Source organism: Rhinichthys klamathensis, unplaced genomic scaffold, assembly GCF_029890125.1.
Source record: "Rhinichthys klamathensis goyatoka isolate OS25496 unplaced genomic scaffold, OSU_Roscu_1.1 h1tg000527l_1, whole genome shotgun sequence".
In the NCBI taxonomy this organism is placed as follows: domain Eukaryota; kingdom Metazoa; phylum Chordata; class Actinopteri; order Cypriniformes; family Leuciscidae; genus Rhinichthys; species Rhinichthys klamathensis.
Genome location: NW_026607004.1, coordinates 449,590 through 469,561, shown reverse-complemented (window position 1 = coordinate 469,561; position 19,972 = coordinate 449,590). Strand labels below are relative to the sequence as shown.

The 19,972-nt window shown below is 39.2% G+C and overlaps 2 protein-coding genes across 7 annotated transcripts in view; both read right to left on the bottom strand.

The window, feature by feature from the left end:
* The window catches only part of grik1b (glutamate receptor, ionotropic, kainate 1b), a 51,598-nt gene extending 37,505 nt beyond the window's left edge, over positions 1-14,093 (bottom strand). For 2 of the 6 annotated variants that reach the window (XM_056238608.1, XM_056238609.1), the window contains exon 1: positions 13,449-14,093. In XM_056238608.1, the coding sequence (XP_056094583.1) occupies positions 13,449-13,617 (169 nt within the window). In that variant the 5' untranslated portion in view covers positions 13,618-14,093. Of the gene's footprint in view, positions 1-7,328; positions 7,444-8,326; positions 8,401-13,448 lie in introns of those variants that run through there. The other 4 variants (XM_056238611.1, XM_056238610.1, XM_056238612.1 and 1 more) reach the window with 4 other exon arrangements.
* Positions 14,094-16,900: 2,807 nt separating this feature from the next.
* On the bottom strand, positions 16,901-19,158 carry LOC130073175 (claudin-8-like). The gene is made up of 2 exons (XM_056238628.1): positions 19,049-19,158; positions 16,901-18,007 (listed from the first exon to the last, which is right to left on the bottom strand). Exon 2 carries the CDS (start codon positions 17,963-17,965, stop codon positions 16,949-16,951), a length of 1,017 nt encoding a protein of 338 aa, XP_056094603.1. The 5' UTR covers positions 17,966-18,007; positions 19,049-19,158; the 3' UTR covers positions 16,901-16,948.
* Positions 19,159-19,972: the final 814 nt, after the last annotated feature.

The following is a 19,972-nucleotide window of genomic DNA, read 5'->3' as shown; positions in this document are numbered from 1 at the left end:
GAAATATTAAAATAGTTAAAATACGTAACTAAAAGTGAGACTATTTACTTTACTTTTTTTCATAACTTTATTAATCCCAAAAGGGGCAATTAGTTAAGAGCATGTAGGCTATACAACAGTACATAACACAGATCACACACATTTCTCACAACATACAAGCAGTCAACTATGTGTATCGTGATGCATTATTATTCTGCTAGTTAAAAATGTATTATCATGCAGACAGTTACTTACAATATTGCTCTGAGCTTGTGCGTGTGACAGTGATTCATTCACATAACTTACATGTCAGTCAGCATGGCATCGCACGTCAAGTTCAAGTTCGTAAAAGAGCTTTATTCAGTCTGATTTTCATCTGATATCATCTGATTTGGGCCGCCTCTCAATTTCTCAGATGGGTTAAACCAGCAATTAAAGATTTTACCTCAGAAGTTCAGTAAATGCACTAGAAATCCGCGCTCATTTAAGTGTGCATGGACGAAGAGAAAGCTCTGACACCTGCAGGATTTCATCTGACGGTACAGTTACTTTTTATTTTACACTACAAAGTTAAATAAGCATATCTGTTCCGTGAGAGCAACAGTACCGCATAACGAGTGTGGTCTCTATCTACAGACGTTTTTAAATCTAAACTCAAAAAAGCAATGAAATTGTCAGACATCCAGATTAGTGCATGCGAGGGAAACAACTGGAAATACAGCGCTGGTTGTTCTCTCTCCATCCTCGACAACGACGGAATCCAACGGCGTGCATGGGCGAAGGTATAATACGTGTATTAAATTGTATGAAATAATCCCGAAAAAAGCACAAACACAGCTGAGGGTGACGCTAACACACAGCAGACAAACGACTAGCAGTGAAAGCAGCGGCAATCCACCTGTCACTCAAGTGGCCACGCCCTTAATTATGCAGAACTTTAAGGCTTAATATAATTTCAACGGATGAGTTGTAAAAAAAATTCACCCCCCTCACAGTCGTCATGAAGGGCAAAATTAGCGATATAGACCAAAACAACTATTTGCCACCAGGCTGTAAACATGTTTTTTTCTGCTGTGAAGTGAGGCATTTTAACATAGGGGAGATACAGATTTGACTCGCTTTTGCAGTCAGCCTCAAGCGGCCACTCGATGAATTGCAGTTTAATTCACTTCCGTGTTGGTTTCAAGAGAGAGACGGGGAGGTTGCCGCTTGTCTAAAACTCAGTGACTTTTTGCCTCGCTGCCCTATCAGGCAATGGCTTTGCAGGCAGCGTCTGCGCACTTCGGACAGACTTCTGAGGCAGAGTAACAGTTTAAAGGTGCTATATGTAACTTTTCTTCTAAAATGAATCCTTTTTTTATTGCCTGTGTGTGAAGGGGTTGTAATCACACATTACAATGATCCACTTGTCGGGTTCTGCTATTACCTCTGAAGGCCAGTATTCCTATTTCTATGTGAAGTCTCCGGGTCGGATTTTCTGCGAAATCCATCGGATGTGACTTGCACGCGCGCTCCCGAGCCTCTCTCCTTTTCATATACAGTCTATGCGAAGGCACTGCAGCGAACGACATCTGATAACACCCAAACACGACCTGCCTCCAGCACAACACACACTCCAACACAAACTCCACATAAATATACTAAACAAAACAAAAATGTATCTGCTGAAGCTCGTCAGGCCAAACGTCAATCGGATCGACTTGGGACAAAAACACGGAAACACATCGGCAGAGCGTTTGAATTATGGAGAGACCTCCGCTATTTTTATTGTGATAAATTACAAGTTTTCAGATATGCTGAAATAATGGTAAACTGTAATGAAATAGCAAGGTAAACTACAACATACATGAGACATGAAATGAATAGGCTACAAAAGACTTCCAGGATAACAAAAAGTAGGTGCTTTAGGATGTAACTTTTATTTTATGTACTAGATCTACTGTCTAACGTCACTCATCCCACTACTATCATATTGTTTATACACATTTCCAGACACGTTCAGTACAGTAATGTTCAGACATGGGGACTTGTGACTTGGTGACTTGGACTCGAGTCGACTCGAGTCGCTATTTTTATGACTTTGTGACTTGACTTGACATAAAATGAAATACTTGAGACTTGACTCGGACTTGGAAGTTAAAGACTCGGGACTTGACTTGACTTGAGACACGATGACTTGAATGACTTGAGTGTTAATCACATCATGTTTTCAGTTTGAATATAAAATATATATAAAAAAATGTTTTAAAGTTGATCACGACACTATCATCAGTCATACCTCGTACCTTACGCACACCACGCCCACTTAGATCAGATATCACATCAAAATGTCAGCCGGAGGGGTACCGAGGGTCATTGCTTTCGGCTTCAAGAATTATTCACACGATGGCAAAAGACGAACAGCGCTTTGCAAGACATACAACATTAACATTGCGGACAGCCAGACGACAACCTCCAATTTCGTCCGTCATTTGAAGAGCCATTCTGCCCAGTAAGTGCTTGTCAATTTGTTAATGTTAGTTGGTAGTTAGCTAATGTAATAGCTAAAGTAGCCATTAACCCTTTCACAAGTAAGTTTAAACTATTCTAACTGATCCCCCAGCGTGAGTTTTTCTAGGCGACCGTTATTTAGAACCTGTCACTCACTTTAATGTTTCATGGTGACGCGTCATTGCTTGTCAAGTGACACAGCGCAACCACAACACAGCGCTGAATGAATGATCTGCTTTTATGTCATTTTTCCTGTTTTATTCAAAATGTTCACAAATGTATTAGCTATAACATGCAACACTGATATTCCGATTGTCAAATATGTGTAAGTGGATGTGTTTTGTTGTTTAAACACCTTTATAATGATCGCGTTAGTTGAGCTGTATGTGCGAATGGGCGGTGCCATGTTAACGTTAGTTTACAACACGTCAATTTCTCAACTTCTCACGAAATACATGAAAGTAAGTGACCGGTGAACTGGGAGAAGAATAGGGTAAAATGTAAAGCTACTTACACAATGTGTATATATGAATAAAACGTGCGTCTTATTATAATGGAAATTATTATTATTGACGCTTCCATAGACATCAGTGTATATTTTACAAACTACAAATATATTTTTTGCTAGTAGTTATGTGTATTTAAATGTCTGAAACCTAAAATAAAAATGATGTGGTTGAAAACACTGAACAGTTGTGATATATGACAGCACTGAGAGCGTATGTCTCTGGCTCAGCGCCAGCCAACGCGTTTGAATTCATTGATAAATAACTTACACGAAGCAGAATAGTGGGTCATATGTCTAATGCTTTTTGAAAACTTAAAAGGGGCATATAATGCCATTTTTGTACAAGCTAATATGATTCTTTAGGGTCTAAATTAAAAGTTTGTAATATACTTTAATTAAAAATTCTCATTAGTATTGTAAGAAAACACTTATTTTACTTGGTAAAAAACAGCTCTGTTTTCAGCACGCCGTTTCAGTGCATATGACTTTAAATGATAATTCGCTCACCCCGCCCCTCTGTTCTGTGCGTACACCGTTTGTAACACAATAACACAATAACCATAACGCGTTGTTCAGTATAAACGTGGAATTATGAATTATATTGAGAACGTCATACATAGAAAACATGCCGTAATGTACCCTGAGTGTAAACCTTAGACGCATTCATTGTGAAGTGTGCAGCTAGCGATTTGCAAAGATATAAATATTAATATAAAGTTTAATAAAACGTTACACTCACTTCAGTTCTTCTGGAGATTCAGCAGGAACACGAATATCTGGTACCGATCTTTTTTCATGAGCAGCTACTTAGCAAATCCAGCTTTATACTCACCCTCGTTTATAAAGCAGTCTGGTGTGTGAAATGATTCGGGCAAACATGAGAGCATTGACGTTGCTCGTGGGGAATATTCCCTTCGAAAACAAACTCAGCCACTGCGTCTTCAGCGGTTCGGATTTAGGAACATTAAAATGACTGCTGTGTTCGTTATTACACCCAAGAACAGAACACCACAATCGCTTAGATGCCATTCTGCTCATAGACAGTGCTCCAGCATATCAACAATGACCGCGCCGGTCCGCGCAGACTATGATTGACAGCTCGCTCTCACGAGCGAGGGCGGGTCTGTGTTGAAACGCGGCTGTCATTCAACAATCGTGGGAGGGGCTTCCGAGCCTGTGACGTCACAGGCTCGAACGGCTCGATTTGAGGCAGGGGAAAACATATAAGGAGATTAAAACAAAACCACTGGATGGATTTTTATCATTATATGATGGTTGTGTACAGGCACTGCCAACACACTTTTCAGTACAATCAACTTGTAAAAGTGCATGTACCATTATATGACCCCTTTAAGGCTTTCTTCTTCATAAAAGAAGTCGGACATCACATTTTTGTATACATTTTTATTTCTTTAAATTAGTAAGCTACAGGACACCATCTTTCAAAACATGACCTGCGTGAAAGAGAAAAGTGAATGAATGCGTCATTGTTCCCAAATGCACTTCCGAATGCGCCTCTGTTCATTTCAAACCAAACTGACGCCCATAGATCAAATTCTGCAGGTAAAATTACAATAATAAGGTGACTTGACTTGGACTTGACTTGACCTACTACAAGACTTGACTTGACTTGACTTGACATAGCCTGTGACTTGACTTGACTTGACTTGCCCAGGAAAAAAATACTTGGGACTTACTTGAGACTTGAAGGTTAAGACTTGAGACTTACTTGAGACTTGCACATGTGTGACTTGGTCCCATCTCTGGTAATGTTACTTCCTACGATCTTACTGTTACACTGAAATTGTTCAGTCTAGTTCACTAACCATTTTCGTGATCATTATTATACATTCACCTATGTTGACATTGCTAATTGTGAAAGATACACGAATAGTTAGTGAAATGCCTTATTCTAGACAACACCACAAATGTAACGTTATCATGGTACGAGCATGGAGCATTAGTTCAACGTCAAGCTGATAAAAGTAGCCTATTATTGTAACGTTGCAGTGGGAGTTTACATGAGTTTCCAGCATGTTGTGTGATGCTTTCTCCGGTGTGTTGAAAGTCTCAGTGTGGCCGTGTACCATGAGTGCTCTCTCTTGTAAAAATTGGTTGCAATTTGAAACATCACCGATAGAGGGTGCTAAAAAATACATATAGCACCATTAAAGCTGCAGTAGGGAGTTTTGAGAAAACGTTGACTTAGCCTGAAAATTTGAACAAGCACAACTTCCAGGTCCCACTCCCTTGCTCTCTGCTGCGCTACAGCCCTCCCTCCACAGCTCGTCCTCCACAGCGGAGCCCGTCGTGAACGCGCAGGCTAATAAACAGGGCCACCCATAACGGCGGATAAAAAGTTATATGGCACATTCACTAATAGGGACTAAACGTCAACAATATGCTTTACATTGACTATGGCCTGCTCATACTTTGACTACAAACTTGGTCCTCAAATCATTATGTATTTTCCAATAGCCTTCATGTAACTTTATAACGTTGCACTCTTTCTATAAGTTATAAATAGCTAGTAAGATAACGTTAATATAACGGTAACTAACGTTACAGTAAGTAATTATTCTAGCGATATATAATGCTAGATAAGGTGTGCTAGTACATTATTTCAGCAACATGACAAGCCAGTGAATTAGCAGGTTTCAATTGTTGCTTAGCAGAGTGCGTGACCTTTTATCTACATGTTATGCGGCTAGAGTTTTGACACCGAGTCAATGGGCTCTGTGTCATTCTTTCTTTTTTGCTTGTTTATCGTCATCAGTCTTTTTCCTTTTACCTCTTTGTTTTATGAGCAGGTGTCACTCGAGAATTGGCAGTTTAGGTTGTTTCTCCGTCATAAGCACAGCTGCAGCACGCCGGCAATCTTGAGTTTGAACGACGGCTCGCGCTCCGGCGCTCGCGCTGTGCAAGAGAGGGGTGTGATCAGCGCGTACACGAGCGTGATTGACACTGCTAAGACATTCCTCCTGGCTCTGATTGGTTGTTTCTGACCGGGAACGTGTATTTCTGCAAATGACAATAGGACCACTGAGAGGAGCCAGAGGAGCTTGATTTTTACACAGATTATCTGTCTCATATTCTACTGTCAGGACATAATGACAGTTTTAGCAAATACATGTTTTCAAAAGTTACCTACAGCAGCTTTAATGATCAACAGCAAAATAGAGCGAGCTTTGGTGAAAAGTACTATTTAATGACTACAATAGAAATTTCTCGCTAGAAATTACATCCTAAGTGGAAAATGTTGATCAAAAATGTACATTTGCACACAAACTGATGACCAGACGCAACTTTCAGATGCCATCTTTATTATTCTAGCTCAACTATCACAGAATGGAACGCACAGGATTGTGGGATATCAAAGGCAGCGAAGGATACATCTATGTTGCCTTCAAATATCCATCAGACGAAGGTCTCTCAGGAGACAGGAAGAGAAACTATCATTGGATTCGGACGTGTTGATGCCCTCAGACCTTGGAACACGTCCTCTTTCGGACGCAGACAAAAAGTAACGAGTAACTGCATTACTGCATATGTATTAGAGTAAAGAGTATACTTATTCAAAAATGTAGTCAAGTAGAGAGTAAAAGTTGCTAATATCTTAATTTGCTACTCAGTAAAGTATAGTAACTAATTACATTTACTTAAATACTTTACACCACTGCAGAGACATTTTTTAATTGCATGCTTGCCGTTTTTTGACCGCTGCAAAATTATATGTGAAACTGCCACACTTTTGCAATCACTCAGAATCTGCTAAATAAATTAAATATGTTAAATATTTTTTTGTAATTTTTATAATAATATATTTTTTAATTGTTAACACTTTTTATTAATTTCAGTAAAATTGCATGCTTCCCAGTTCCCACTACAATCTTTAATGCAGTGTTGAGAAAAGTTATTTTTAAAAGGTATGCGATATTACAATATTGTGTTATGGAAAGTAATGTTATGCGTTACTTTTTCTCACCTGGGCTGGGCTTGCTTGACTTTTTATATTAATATTTTAATTAAGAATTAAAGTGTTTATAATAATATGTTTTATAACTTCTAACCTTCACTTCCAGCTGATTTTTCATTTTCACTTCCAATAAAACAAGTCTTTTCTTTCTCAAACTCTCCTGTTCACGTGCAGTACTTACTTATTTACAAATACAAGATGGAGGTCATCTTAAATATATTATTCAAAACCCTATTCTGACATTTGCGTATAGGGCAAATATCACATGAAAAGCAGCAGAGCATTATGAAAGCAAATTACAGCAGTGACGAAAATGAAAAGCTGAGCAGTCAAGCAGAAAACACTGAACATGCCAGAATCCTCTAACATCCTCACCTTCATGTGACTTCCAGAGGAGATGTAGCAGCACAAATGAGGATAGCTTTTCATTAGAGAAGCGTTCCACTGTGCTGACCTGCTTTGGTAGAAATGATGTTCGGATTACGGTTTCTATTGAATTTTGCTGTTTTCAGATTCAGACAGCGGATGCATCTGAACCTGAATATAGTTGTTATCATTCAAAACACAGTTCAAAACATTTCTAACCTTCAGAAATATACAGTAATGCACAATGGGTTGGACCTTCAAGCAGAGAGAAATGATATGATTGGCTGACCTGATGACCTGTTATATAATCATCCAATCACAGACCAAACATGCATCTTAGAATCTGGGAACAAACTGGGCACAGTTTCAGAAACACTTGATGAACCTTAAACACATCATCATCATCATGCATGAAGTTCATTCAGATTTCAGCCGGCTTCTATATCTCATTGGCAGACGTGTCTTCAGCTCTGACATCATCGCAGGGGTTTTGGGTAATGAGATGCTAATCAAATGAAGGCATCAATCAAAAGCGTGACTTTGACAAATTGCACAATTCGCCGTGAAGTGGAATAAATCGGAATTAATTGATTTCAGGCTCGGGGTTTGTAATGTTTGCACGTCACACGGACAACCTTGGTGTGTCTTTGAGACTGTTGACTCTGAATAAAGATGGATTTCACTTATGGACTGAAACTCCATTAAAATATAAAACAAATGCACAAATTCTACTTAAAGCTGCATTTTACATTTAGCTACATTTATTCATAAATTGTATATAAAATAATACAAATGCATCTTCAAATAAATTAACAGGGCAATGGGGCAAAACAATATTAATAAAAATGCTTCCAAAAACCAAGATATGCTGAAAGACAAGTCTCCGCGTCTTGTTTACTTCACACGAGCAAAAGTGCTGTGTTCCCGAATATCAGCACGTTTGGAAATGTGATATTGATTTTATACAACAATTCAATAAACAATAAGTTAATTATTAGGTGACTTACATTTTAGACCCAATATTGTCCATTGCGCGTCTCAGAGCAACACAGTTTCAGTTTTGTTACTGAATGAATCCGTGTTTGTGAATGACTCGGTTTAATGAGTGACTCGCGACTCACTCAGTCACTTCAGCCTTGTCCCTGAATGAATCATCCGTTTCGAATGAATCGTTTGACTGAATGATTCAATGATTAATTCGTTGAGGCAGTGATTTGCCCGCCATCTACTGGCGGGTTTACAATCATTTCATTTTTAGCTGAGGGACTAAAGGACGAAGATTCAAAGCGGTTTTTGTTTTCAGTTGTGAATGTAACAACAATTGTGGTTAAAGAGATAGAGTGCTTTTATAAATAGACTGTCTATAAAGAGCGAAATATAACATTGTTTCTCTGAATGTTTCTTTAAAACGGGCCTTCGAATTGCAAAGACAACACACACAGGCAAGGTCTGAAATTGAATCTGAACTGAACATTCCTGATGGCAATATCAGTCCTTCAAACCCACTAGCGCCACCTATAGTTCAAAACCTCACATACACCACTGGTCAAAAGTTTAACTTTAGAGTAATTAAGTTTTTTTTTAATGTTTTTGAAAAATAAGTCTCTCATGCTCACCAAGGCTGCATTAATAAACAGTGATGTTGTGAAATATTACAATATAAAATAACTGTTTTTTATTTCAAATGTAATTAATTCCTACTATAAAATCAGCATATAATACTGATTTCTGAAGGATCATGTGACACTGAAGGCTGGAGGAATGATGCTGAATACGCTTTGATCACAGGAATAAATTACATTTAAAAAATATTAAAATAGAAAATAGTCATTTTAAATTGTAATAATATTTCACAGTATTACTGTTTTTACTGTATTTTTGATCGAATAAATGCAGCCTTGGTGAGCATAAGAGACTTATTTTCAAACATTTAAAAAAAAACACAACATCTTAATTATTCCAAACGTTTGACCAGTTTGACCAAATTATTCTAGGCTTTCCTTTCACATGGCCTAGAAGCAAAATTGTGATTTTTGGTGAAACCCATCTTGATCTTCCTGAAATCTGTGTCATATAATCCTGAGACTGTGCCAGTGTGTTGCTGTGAGAGTTGTGGACGTGAGTGTTGAGTCTCAGAGACCGACTTCACTGTGTGATGTGAGCCAACAGCTAGAGAGCGAAGGACAAAGATGCAGTTGTTCCCTCCATTCATTCAACATCATCACGTGTTTGTGTGTGTGTGTGTGTGTGTGAGACTGAGATGTCTCTGTTCTGGGTACCTGATCTCTAGAACTGGCCAATAAGATGCTTTAAGCTTGTTCTGATTAAAAATACAGAGTAAACAGAGGAATTAAAATCGAATCTAATGCAGTTAAACGATTGTTTTGAATGAAAGAACAGCATCTAATTCATCTGATCATAAAGATCACAGTGATGCTTTCCAAAATATACTGAATATCACAAAATGTTCTGACAAAAACACGGTTATATTTGATTTCACATAAAAAGAAAAGAAAAAAATAAGTACCTATTTTGCATAGAGGAAATAGAGCCTTATTTATTTTCATGACAATTTAGCACATTTAACCCCCTCCCCCCTAATATATAATACAAATATTTATGTATTTATATTAAAATGTTAATATTTATATTAAAATATTTTAATATAAAATGAGTACAATATTAAAAAAATATATATGTATATAAAAAAATAATAATTTATTATTAATGCGGTTTTGCAATGTGAATTATCCTACTGTTTTAGAATAATGAGAATCTAGTGAGAATTATTATTTAAAATTAATGAGAATTATTCATAGGGGGGACACATGTTTTGATTTTGGTGTGACATGTGACCTGGACATAAATCCTTATACTTTTCTAGATTCTAAAACTGTTTCTAGTCTGTTGAAATAAATTGTTAAACATTCTAAGCAATAAAATCCAACTTTTCACATCCTCTTTTGTAAAGTCACTTTGGAGAAAAGCATTTGCTAAATGCATAAGTGTAAATGTGAATGTAAACAAACGTAGTCAGCTTCTCATAATCAAACTGTATTCCTGAATGAAACACGTGTTTGCTGCTCAGCCTCAGGGTCAGTCGGAGGGTCTCTGAGCAGAAAGCAGATCAGCCCGGCGTGTTTAACATGCTTAACAGGGACGGTTTCTCAGTATTACCCAGCGACTGGGTTTCTAACCCAAAGGCTGAGAGGACTAATTGAAACACTAACCATAGGGAGCAGATTAAAGGTTTGCAGAGAAAAAAAGATTAGATTCGACCTCAGACCAGGAGAAATTATAACGGCGGATTAATCGCACAAAGAACATTATTAAAGGCTCCAAAGAAACATAATCAGCCACCTCTGGAATACCAATCCATGAATCTCAATTGTTACAACAACCACACTATGTTGTGAACAACATCACACAATCTTTACAACTCTGAGGTCAACCGTCCTGCTGAGTTTTGCCCCAAACCAGATGAAGCTCACCTGTCTGCAGCTTTCTAATCCTGTCCCAAATCACCCCCTTTACCCCTTCATAGGGAATTATTTGAGGGGACATCCATTAGTGGTGCCCGAAACCATAGTGGACGTTATCTAGTACACTTAACGACTAGAGAATACCCATAATGCACTGTAAGAGTCGTGCCGAATTAATTCCCGCGTCCCGCCAGACGATGGCGTATGCATGCGAATCATCCATTTATTTTCCGAACTGCTGGTCCAATGTGGGTACAGCGTTATCATACATTGCTTTTTAATTGATTATTAAAGGGATAGTTCACTTTGAAATAAATTGTTGGTATGTTTTAGCTTACCTCAAGGGCATCCAAGATGTAGGTGTCTTTGTTTCCGCAGTAGTTTCAATTTTGATATTTTAAGGTCAAACCGTTCTTGTCTGTCAGTCATATAATGCAGGTCTATGGTCACCACCTCAAAGAGCATACACAGAGAAGTCCAAATTAAACATGATTTAATGACTCGTAAATGTAAGTACACATTGATGGCCTAAGACACGAAACGAGCGGTTTGTGTGAGAAAACGAACAGTATTTATATCGTTTTTACCTCTTGTAAACACAGCCACGTCCAAGTGATCTGAGGGCGCGGGCGCTTCGGTCTGCGCAAGCGCAGGAAGTGATCTCTCGCGCGTGTACGTCACTCATTGTTTACACAGAGATTTCGGAAGTGTTACCTTTCACTGTGAAGATCTAAACATATTTAGATATACAGGAAATCGCAATGGAAGACGTTTTAGATATATCAACAGACAACGTTGACATTTTTTTTGTTTTTTGGAAGAGATCGCTTCCGGCGCTTGCGCAGACCGAAGCGCCCGCGCCCTCAGATCACTTGGACGTGGCTGTGTTTACAAGAGGTAAAAACTATATAAATACTGTTCGTTTTCTCACAAACCGCTCGTTTCCTGTCTTAGGTCATCAATGTGTATTACATTTACGAGTCATTAAATCATGTTTAATTTGGACTTCTCTGTGCATGCTCTTTGAGGTGGTGACCATAGACCTGCATTATATGACTGACAGACAAGAACGGTTTGACCTAAAAATATCAAAATTGAAACTACTGCGGAAACAAAGACACCTACATCTTGGATGCCCTTGAGGTAAGCTAAAACATACCAAAAATTAATTTCAAAGTGAACTATCCCTTTAAATTGTTTAATTAAGGTTTGTGCATGCCAGTTTCCATGACAGAGTTCAAGATAAATATTCGCATTACTACTGGAGCTGCCGGTTTGCTTAACTTCAAATGATTATTAAACTGCAAGCACAAACTATGCAAAAGCAGCAGCCGTCAGTGTCTGAATTCACACACTCGTTTTCATTCACTCCCTCAAGTGGACTATATCAATGAAGTAATGTAGGGGATAGTGAATGAGGGTATAGGAGGCGGGTTCGAACACAGGTGTTGATTTGCTTGTTCAGGTGTGTTTCATTAGGGTTGGAGCTAAACTCAGGAAAGTGGACCTCGAGGGCCAGAGTCGAGATTAACATTGATTATGCATTACCAAACTTACAACATTCATACACTGGACTGCATTAAATCAGAAACATCAGGGTTACTGGTCAATAAAAACAACAACAGATCATAAGAAGCTGTTAGACAGTAGATTAACCTGCATTTTAGCATCTGTCCAGATCCCCGCCAACTCTCTCTCTCTCTCTCTCTCTCTCTCTCTCTCTCTCTCTCTCTCTCTCTCTCTCTCTCTCTCTCTCTCTTAAAACAATAGAATTAGATGGAATGCACTGGAAAGTCCAATGAAAATACTGCAGCTGGAATGCACAATTCAAAGAGGGACACAAATTAATGACTCAGGTTGAGAACTTGTGGATGATATTCTGTCATCTAGATAGCTCAAATTGTGCTTCTAGAAAATTATAGGAAGAAAAAAAATTGCGTGAGATCATAAGACATAGCCTAACATATTCTGATTCCGCTGCATTAGATTCCAAATAGACGGATTTAGTTTTACTATCCAAAAAAAAAAAAAGTGTCAACGACATTCTACCTCTTATGCTATTTCCATTATTGACATGTATCACCTCAGGATTGTTAAAATTTATTTTCTAATAAGAAAAATCATATGCAATCATATGTGATGACCAAAAGTTAAGTTGCGTCGGGTCAGAGGTCACTCTGGAACTAGACTCGCACGACTGTTACCGGAAGCCAGTGAAAATAAAGTTATAAAGTTATATTTTTCTTACAAAAACACACCACTTCGCTTCAGAAGGTCTTTATTACCCCCCTGAAGTAGTTTGGGTCACTTTTATTATGGATGAATGCGCTTTTATGGCTTCAAAAACTACAGATTCACTCCCATTATATAGTTTGGAAGAGCAGGATATCTGATAGTGTCTGAAAGAAGAAAGTCATAAACCTATGGCTTGAGGGTGAGATTATGGGATAATTTTCATTTTTGGGTGAACTAACCCTTTAAGTGTAAAAAAAAAAAAACTTTCATTGGGATAAATAAGGGACTACTTTTATCGCATAGAAGCATGAGGCACTGAAATGGCCAAAATGAAGCAAACAAACATCATAGTCCAGAAATGTTAATCCCACACATAGCCTAGCTGTTTTTAATGAAGGGTTTTGAAACTCACCGATCCTCAAGACCTGCTGCGCGCTGAGACTGACCTCTGCCATCAGACACAGCAGGACGAAGCTCACACCTGTCCCCTTCAGCATGGGACACCTGCAGGAGACACACTCAACATACATATCCTTCTTCTTTGTGTATCCATACAGGAATGATTTCCATCCGAGCAGCATCTTTCCACTCACTCGTACTGGTGGGAATCACCCATCCTCACATCCATAGGTGCTAACTGGGCATCACTTTCCAGAATAAGTCATCCCTTCCCGCGGTGCTTTCAGGACATAGTGGTGTTTCTGACAGGGACCGCGCGACTCCCAGTCCGTGCGCGCGAGCTCAATTGAGGGCACTGGCGACTCTCTGATCCGCAAACATGGATCCGTTGTGAAGATTAACTTCAAATCTGGCAGCGGTCGACCTCGACAACGTCTTTGCTCTTTGGTACACCGAGGAAATGATTAAATCTTGTGCCGGCGCTCTGATGGAAACGCACATCTGCCAGCAGATTAAATACCCGTTTATCTGTCACTCGCTGTCTGTGATTTCGCCAAAGGGGAAGACACCTTATTCAACAGCAGTTAACCCACTTTTAATAATATAGGCTACATTTTTTTTTAAATCAATCGCATTATATAAAAATTCAACTAAAACGACCATGGTCAGAAGTGATAAGCAGCTGTGAGAAGTTTGTGTGTGAACTAGGCTAGTGGTGGAGATTTGATTCATTCCAATGATTCAAATCTTAACAGTTATATGAAAACAGCAGTTAACCCACTTTTAATAATATAGGCTACATTTTTTTTTAAATCAATCGCATTATATAAAAATTCAACTAAAACGACCATGGTCAGAAGTGATAAGCAGCTGTACGAAGTTTGTGTGTGTGAGGTGGAGATTTGATTCATTCCAATGATTCAAATCTTAAACAAGCTCAGTTGAAAAAAGATTTGATCGGATTGATCAGTGGTTGATTTCGGAATAGCTTACTACTCTTACTATTTCTGCTTAATAAAAATATGGCAGTGCAATTTCGGTAGTATACGGAGCCCCGGGACATGGTGAAGAGAAAAAAAATGAGATGGGAGAAAAAAATATTTGGCAATGCGTGTGCGTTCTCTCGCAAATGTTTTGCGTTCCCTCAAGACACTTTGCGTTTGTTCGCAAAAGGTTGGCTTTCCCCTGAATTTTTTTTTTTTTTACCTTTGGGTATGAAGTGTTTTAATTCTAGATAGAATATATGGTGTAAAAACGTCTGAGTGCTGCCCTCTTCAGGTTGAACAGTGGATACTGCAGTTGAATTTTCCTATTGGAAGTTGTGGTGCCCTGTGACGTAAGAGGGTACCGTACCAGCTCACCGCCCCTTGCTTACAGAGAGACGCGTCTCAGGTATATGAACTCAGCATGTTTCCTGCATATCTGCAAACATATAAGCGTATTTTTATGCTATATTACAGAAAAAAAAGAAATGAAAAAAAAAATACATACGGACCCTTTAAATGCTCGATCTCTTTAAAGCAGGATGCATTCTGATTGGCTGTCAATGTTTTTATTGTTCATCAGCTGGAAAAAAAAAACTTTTTGAAAGTGATTCCTCCGCTCTGGATCTGGTTTAAGAGGTGATTGCGACCCATATCCTTTAGGTCTTTGTGACAGTGGGTTTATACGGCATTAGAGGGATTACAGAGACAGGATCTGGATCACAGATCATTTAGAGAGGGAGGATAGCCTACAGTTCAGCCCCTGTAAACAGAGCCAGATAAAGCATGACGCTGGGTAATGCATTTACAGGATGATTTACTCTAGAGGTGTTTACTTTGACAACACACTCGACTATAAATTGTAATACATTTTTGTTGTCATTGTTTATGTATTTCTTTATGGTGTAACAAAGGGAAGAAATCTCTGTAAGCTGTTTTGCAATACAACTTACAATTATCAAAATGAAAACAACAAAAAAAGATGAAATCCCCAGTAAGCTACACTTGTAAATGGTAAGGGTGATAACTATAGTAAGGCCATCTACTGGTTAATCATCATAATGTCGATGGAAGGTCGAGGCAAGTTATCACACATTGTAAGTCAATAACAGCCTATTACAGGATTGCAATGAAAGGTGAACAAACACAAAAAATCATTGTCACACCATTACACTCAAGATAACTGAACTGAGACAGACTCTGTGACAACTATCCAATTTCCTATATTTAATACATATTCTCTCACAGTCACAAGTGAGAAAAACAGCAGACACTTGCATATAATCATTTACAAATGTATAAGTGGCAAGTATGATATTAGTCCCCTGTCTGCTGAAAAGAGAGAACCATGGGATATTCGCATGAATATCTCTTCAAATATTGTCATATTCTCAGCTCCAGGACAAACTCACAGCTGTTTATTTAGAGAATAACACACTCTTCTTAACTGCCAGCAAATATCATCCCACAGGGCTAAAACCGGTTTGATGTGCTGTGTGCTGATTCAGTGTTTGCTGTCCATATGCCTCAATGAGAAACAAAGGTTGTTTAAAAGGGCTGGATTCAGAACAAACAGCTCTCACAGCTTTGAGTTCACAACTTTATGTGCATCCATTGACAGTTTTACCTGGAGTTCTCCATCCGTTAGCGTTCACATTCGAGGGCAGTTGCTCATCTGGTGCGGGACACCCTGTGTACTACCTGCATTCTGACATTATCTCATGGGACAAAGACTCTGGAGCTGCAGGAAAATGACACCAGGACAGTCTTAACCTTCAGTAGCTTCTGTTCTCAGCTGTGATGTCAAATCCATTTCACATTTTTAAAAGCCCAATAGGAGAAAAAAAGGCACTGCATGGCAAAATGATAGTTCACCCAAAAAGTTTATTTCTTTTGTTGAACACAGAATAAGATAGTTGGAAGAATGTTGGTAACCATTTTTTTTCTTCATACTATGAAAGTCAATAGGGACCAGCAACTGTTTGGACATTCTTCTTTTGTGTTCAACTGAACAAATAAACTCATACAGGAGAACAACTCTGGTGAGTAAATGATGACAGAATTCGCATGTTTGGGTTATTCCTTTAATAAAGCTAAATATTAGTGAATTATATGTTGCATGCGTTGCATTAATATTTTTCGTGGTTTGATATTTAATGCGAGTTCTCGCGGTCTTGAAAAACCTGGATATGAGGGAATTTTAAAAGTGTGATCCCTGTCAATCCCACGAGATCCACCAATAGCAAACCACCACCATCCAATCAATTCTCCATAAACAAAATCAAGTCCCGCCCTACATTTCTTCTTGTCTGAGAAGCCTTTTCACTCGGATAACCGTCACAATAGGCAAGAAAAGACGATCGCAACCTTAGTTTCATGCTGACTTTGCCACTTCTAGTTTCTGTAAATAAAAATGTTTGACAAATCTTTGTCGTTCCAGCAGAAGAACATTCTGAAATTAAATCTACTGGAATGATGGATTTTTAAAATTATTAGTATTTAAAAATTAATGTAGAAATAGGGCTGCAACTTAGATACGCAATCCAAAGCTACTGTCTGAGCTGTTCGACTGCACCCTGGAGTGGTTGTACCCTATGTAGAGCGGGTTCTGCTGCACAGGGTGAAATGTGGATCCGGAGGTGAAGGACGCGTAGGGATCGCTCCCGTTGAAGCGTGTGGAAAGCTGAGGGGGGTACAGCGTGTTTCTTTGCATCACATATGGGCCATGATAGTCCAGGTTCTGAGGTGGCGTGATGTTTTGACTGTACACTAAAGACCCAGTGGTCACCGGTTGCACACTGCAGGGTGAATGTTGACCACTAGAAGGCGTAATGGCGTAGCTGAACGCAGAAGGCTGCAGGATGGAGAGGCTGTTGTTCTGGGGCAAAGCCTGGTGTCTTATAGAGTTAAAGGGCTGGAAGCGGTTTAAAGCGGGTTTATTAACTTGTCGGTGTGAATAAAATGACGAGCCTGATTTTGGACCAACACGACGACAGAGAAATATAACTCCAGACGCCATAAGAAAAGCACTCGTTACCCAACCGATATACAGCGCCTCTCCTAGTTCCCTGCGCTGCGCGTCGACAAGTAGAGGGTTGTAGAAGTCTCTAATAATAGCGTGAGCCGTCCAAGAGACCGGGATGATAACGCAAACGGACGCTAAAATCTGCATCGCCCCCGAGGCAATCGCAAACGTGCTTTTGACTCGCGGTTGATCCTTGAGACACGACGTGCAGCGGAGGCCGAAAAGAGACACGAGCAGCCCGAGTGCAGACAGAGCCAGAGCGCTACACGTCAAGCCCCGGGACGCCTGCAGGTCCGGCGGGAGGAACAGCAGAGAGTCGTACGCTTTGCACTGCATGTGGATGTTGGCCTGCCTGAAGCACGTCATCCACAGACCCTCCCAGCGGGTCTCCATCACGATGATATTCTCCCCGATGAACGCCGTCACTTTCCACATGGGGAGGCCCGTGACGGCCACCGTCCCGATCAGACCGATGATGCCCAGGCACAGAGCGAGGAGGTCACACTTGCCCTGAACCATCATTGACCTCCGCCTCACACGCTTTTGTCTATTTCATTGGTTTTCCTAAAAGTAGAGCATATTAGAATGATTTATGAAGGATTATGTGACACTGAAGACTGGAGTAATGATGTTGAAAATTCAGCTTTGATCACAGGATTGAATTAGCTAGAAAATATATATTTTAATACACTGATTTAAACAGGCAAATGCTTAAGAGTCTATGATTGGATCATTATTGCAGTGATTATTATGTTTCATGTTATATGTTTGGCAACAGTTCTTCTAACCCTTATTGATGGAGTGTGTAGCTTTTTATTTCCTAAACAACCATAGGGAGACACATCATGGCCATATTCCAGGATGACAGTCAAGATTCATCAGGATCAAACTGTGTGAGAATGTTTGTGAGGAGCTTGAAGAATCAGTTTCACACATGAATCGGCTCCTCTGAGTCCAGATCTTAAACTCATTGAAAGTGTTTGGGATGTACTGGAGGAGACTTTAAAGAGTGCTGGACTCTCGCATTGACAATACAATATCTTGATCAAAAATTGATGCACTTCCTTGTGATGGAAATAACATCTCTACATTTATTTCCATCAAGATTTGCATACATTTTTGGTCAAGATCTTGTATTGACTATGCAAGAGTCCAGCACTCTGTAAAGTCTCCGCCAGCACATCCATGTAGCCTGAACAGTTTGATCCTGATGAACTTTGACATTGTCATCCTGCAATATGGCCATGGTCTTACATGGTTGTTTAAGAAATGAAAAGCTACACACTCCATCAATAAGGGTTAGAAGAACTGTTGCCAAACATATAATATGCTAGAAACATAATAATCACTGCAATAATGATCCAATCATAGACTCTTAAGCATTTGCCTATTTAAATCCAAACAGCTTTTTTTGTGTGTGTGGCCGTGACAGTGTATTTCACAATAGTACTGTTTGTTACTGTAGTTTTGATCAAATAAATGCAGCCTTGGTGAACATGAGAGACTTCTATCAAAAATTATGTTGTTACTCTGTCTAGCTGTCCCGAATGAACATCTCCTCAAATGACAGGAAATTATCCTCAACAAATGAATGAATCCACTCACCCTGTTCTGAACAAAGATAATCCTGTTGGGCAGTGATTTAGTGTCCAAATCCAGAGGTCTCAGACTCAGCGTGTTAAACACAAAAGACAGGTGTGTTAGAAAGGTGAATGTAGATCAAATAGGACAGTCAGTGTCCACATAGATCCACATGGCAGTGTGCGATTATACATCTTAATGATAACTCTTTTTGTTATGGGAAAGTGGCAGTGGTGTCTTCTGATTGGTTCAGGATGATGAGGGTATGTAGAGATGCTGATGGTGTGTTTACTGTCCCAGTACAGTGTTCATATTCTGTCAACAATGGCATCTCTCATGTAAACGCACTCAAATGAACAATGACCTTGACTAAGACAGAGTAACAGGATCCTCATACTTCATCACTAGAGGGAGCAGCTGCACCGATTTGGTTTTAAGTAGTGCTTTGGAAGCTGAAATGAGTTGCTTTTATCCTCCTTATTTGGCACCAGTGCAGAAGTCAGCTGTTTTCTGTGAATGTGCGAGACTTCCGATTCATTCGCCGCTGTACGTAGAGAACGGGAAGAATAACAAAGTGCAGAAAACGCTACAACTATCTGCGCTACAAACCAGTCTGTTCATGATTACGATGATAAATTGAATTAATATCATAACAAATACAAGTTTGCAACATTAAGCAGGATGATGGGCTGTTTTTGTAGCCTACAGCTAAAATAACTTGAACCACGTGACACCGGAGTTACACATTTCCACGCCGCTCACGTTAAAAATGAGGTCAGTGACCGTTTTGGACAATATTTTTAGTTGCTGCGCATTGCATTGTCTATTTTTATTGTCATTTAGTAACCATAAATTTACATTTGATCCAAAGCACCAGTTGTAGATCATCTTTAGTGCCACATAGGCCGATGACTTTTGTAATAGTCTAATCAAGGTCACTTCTCACTG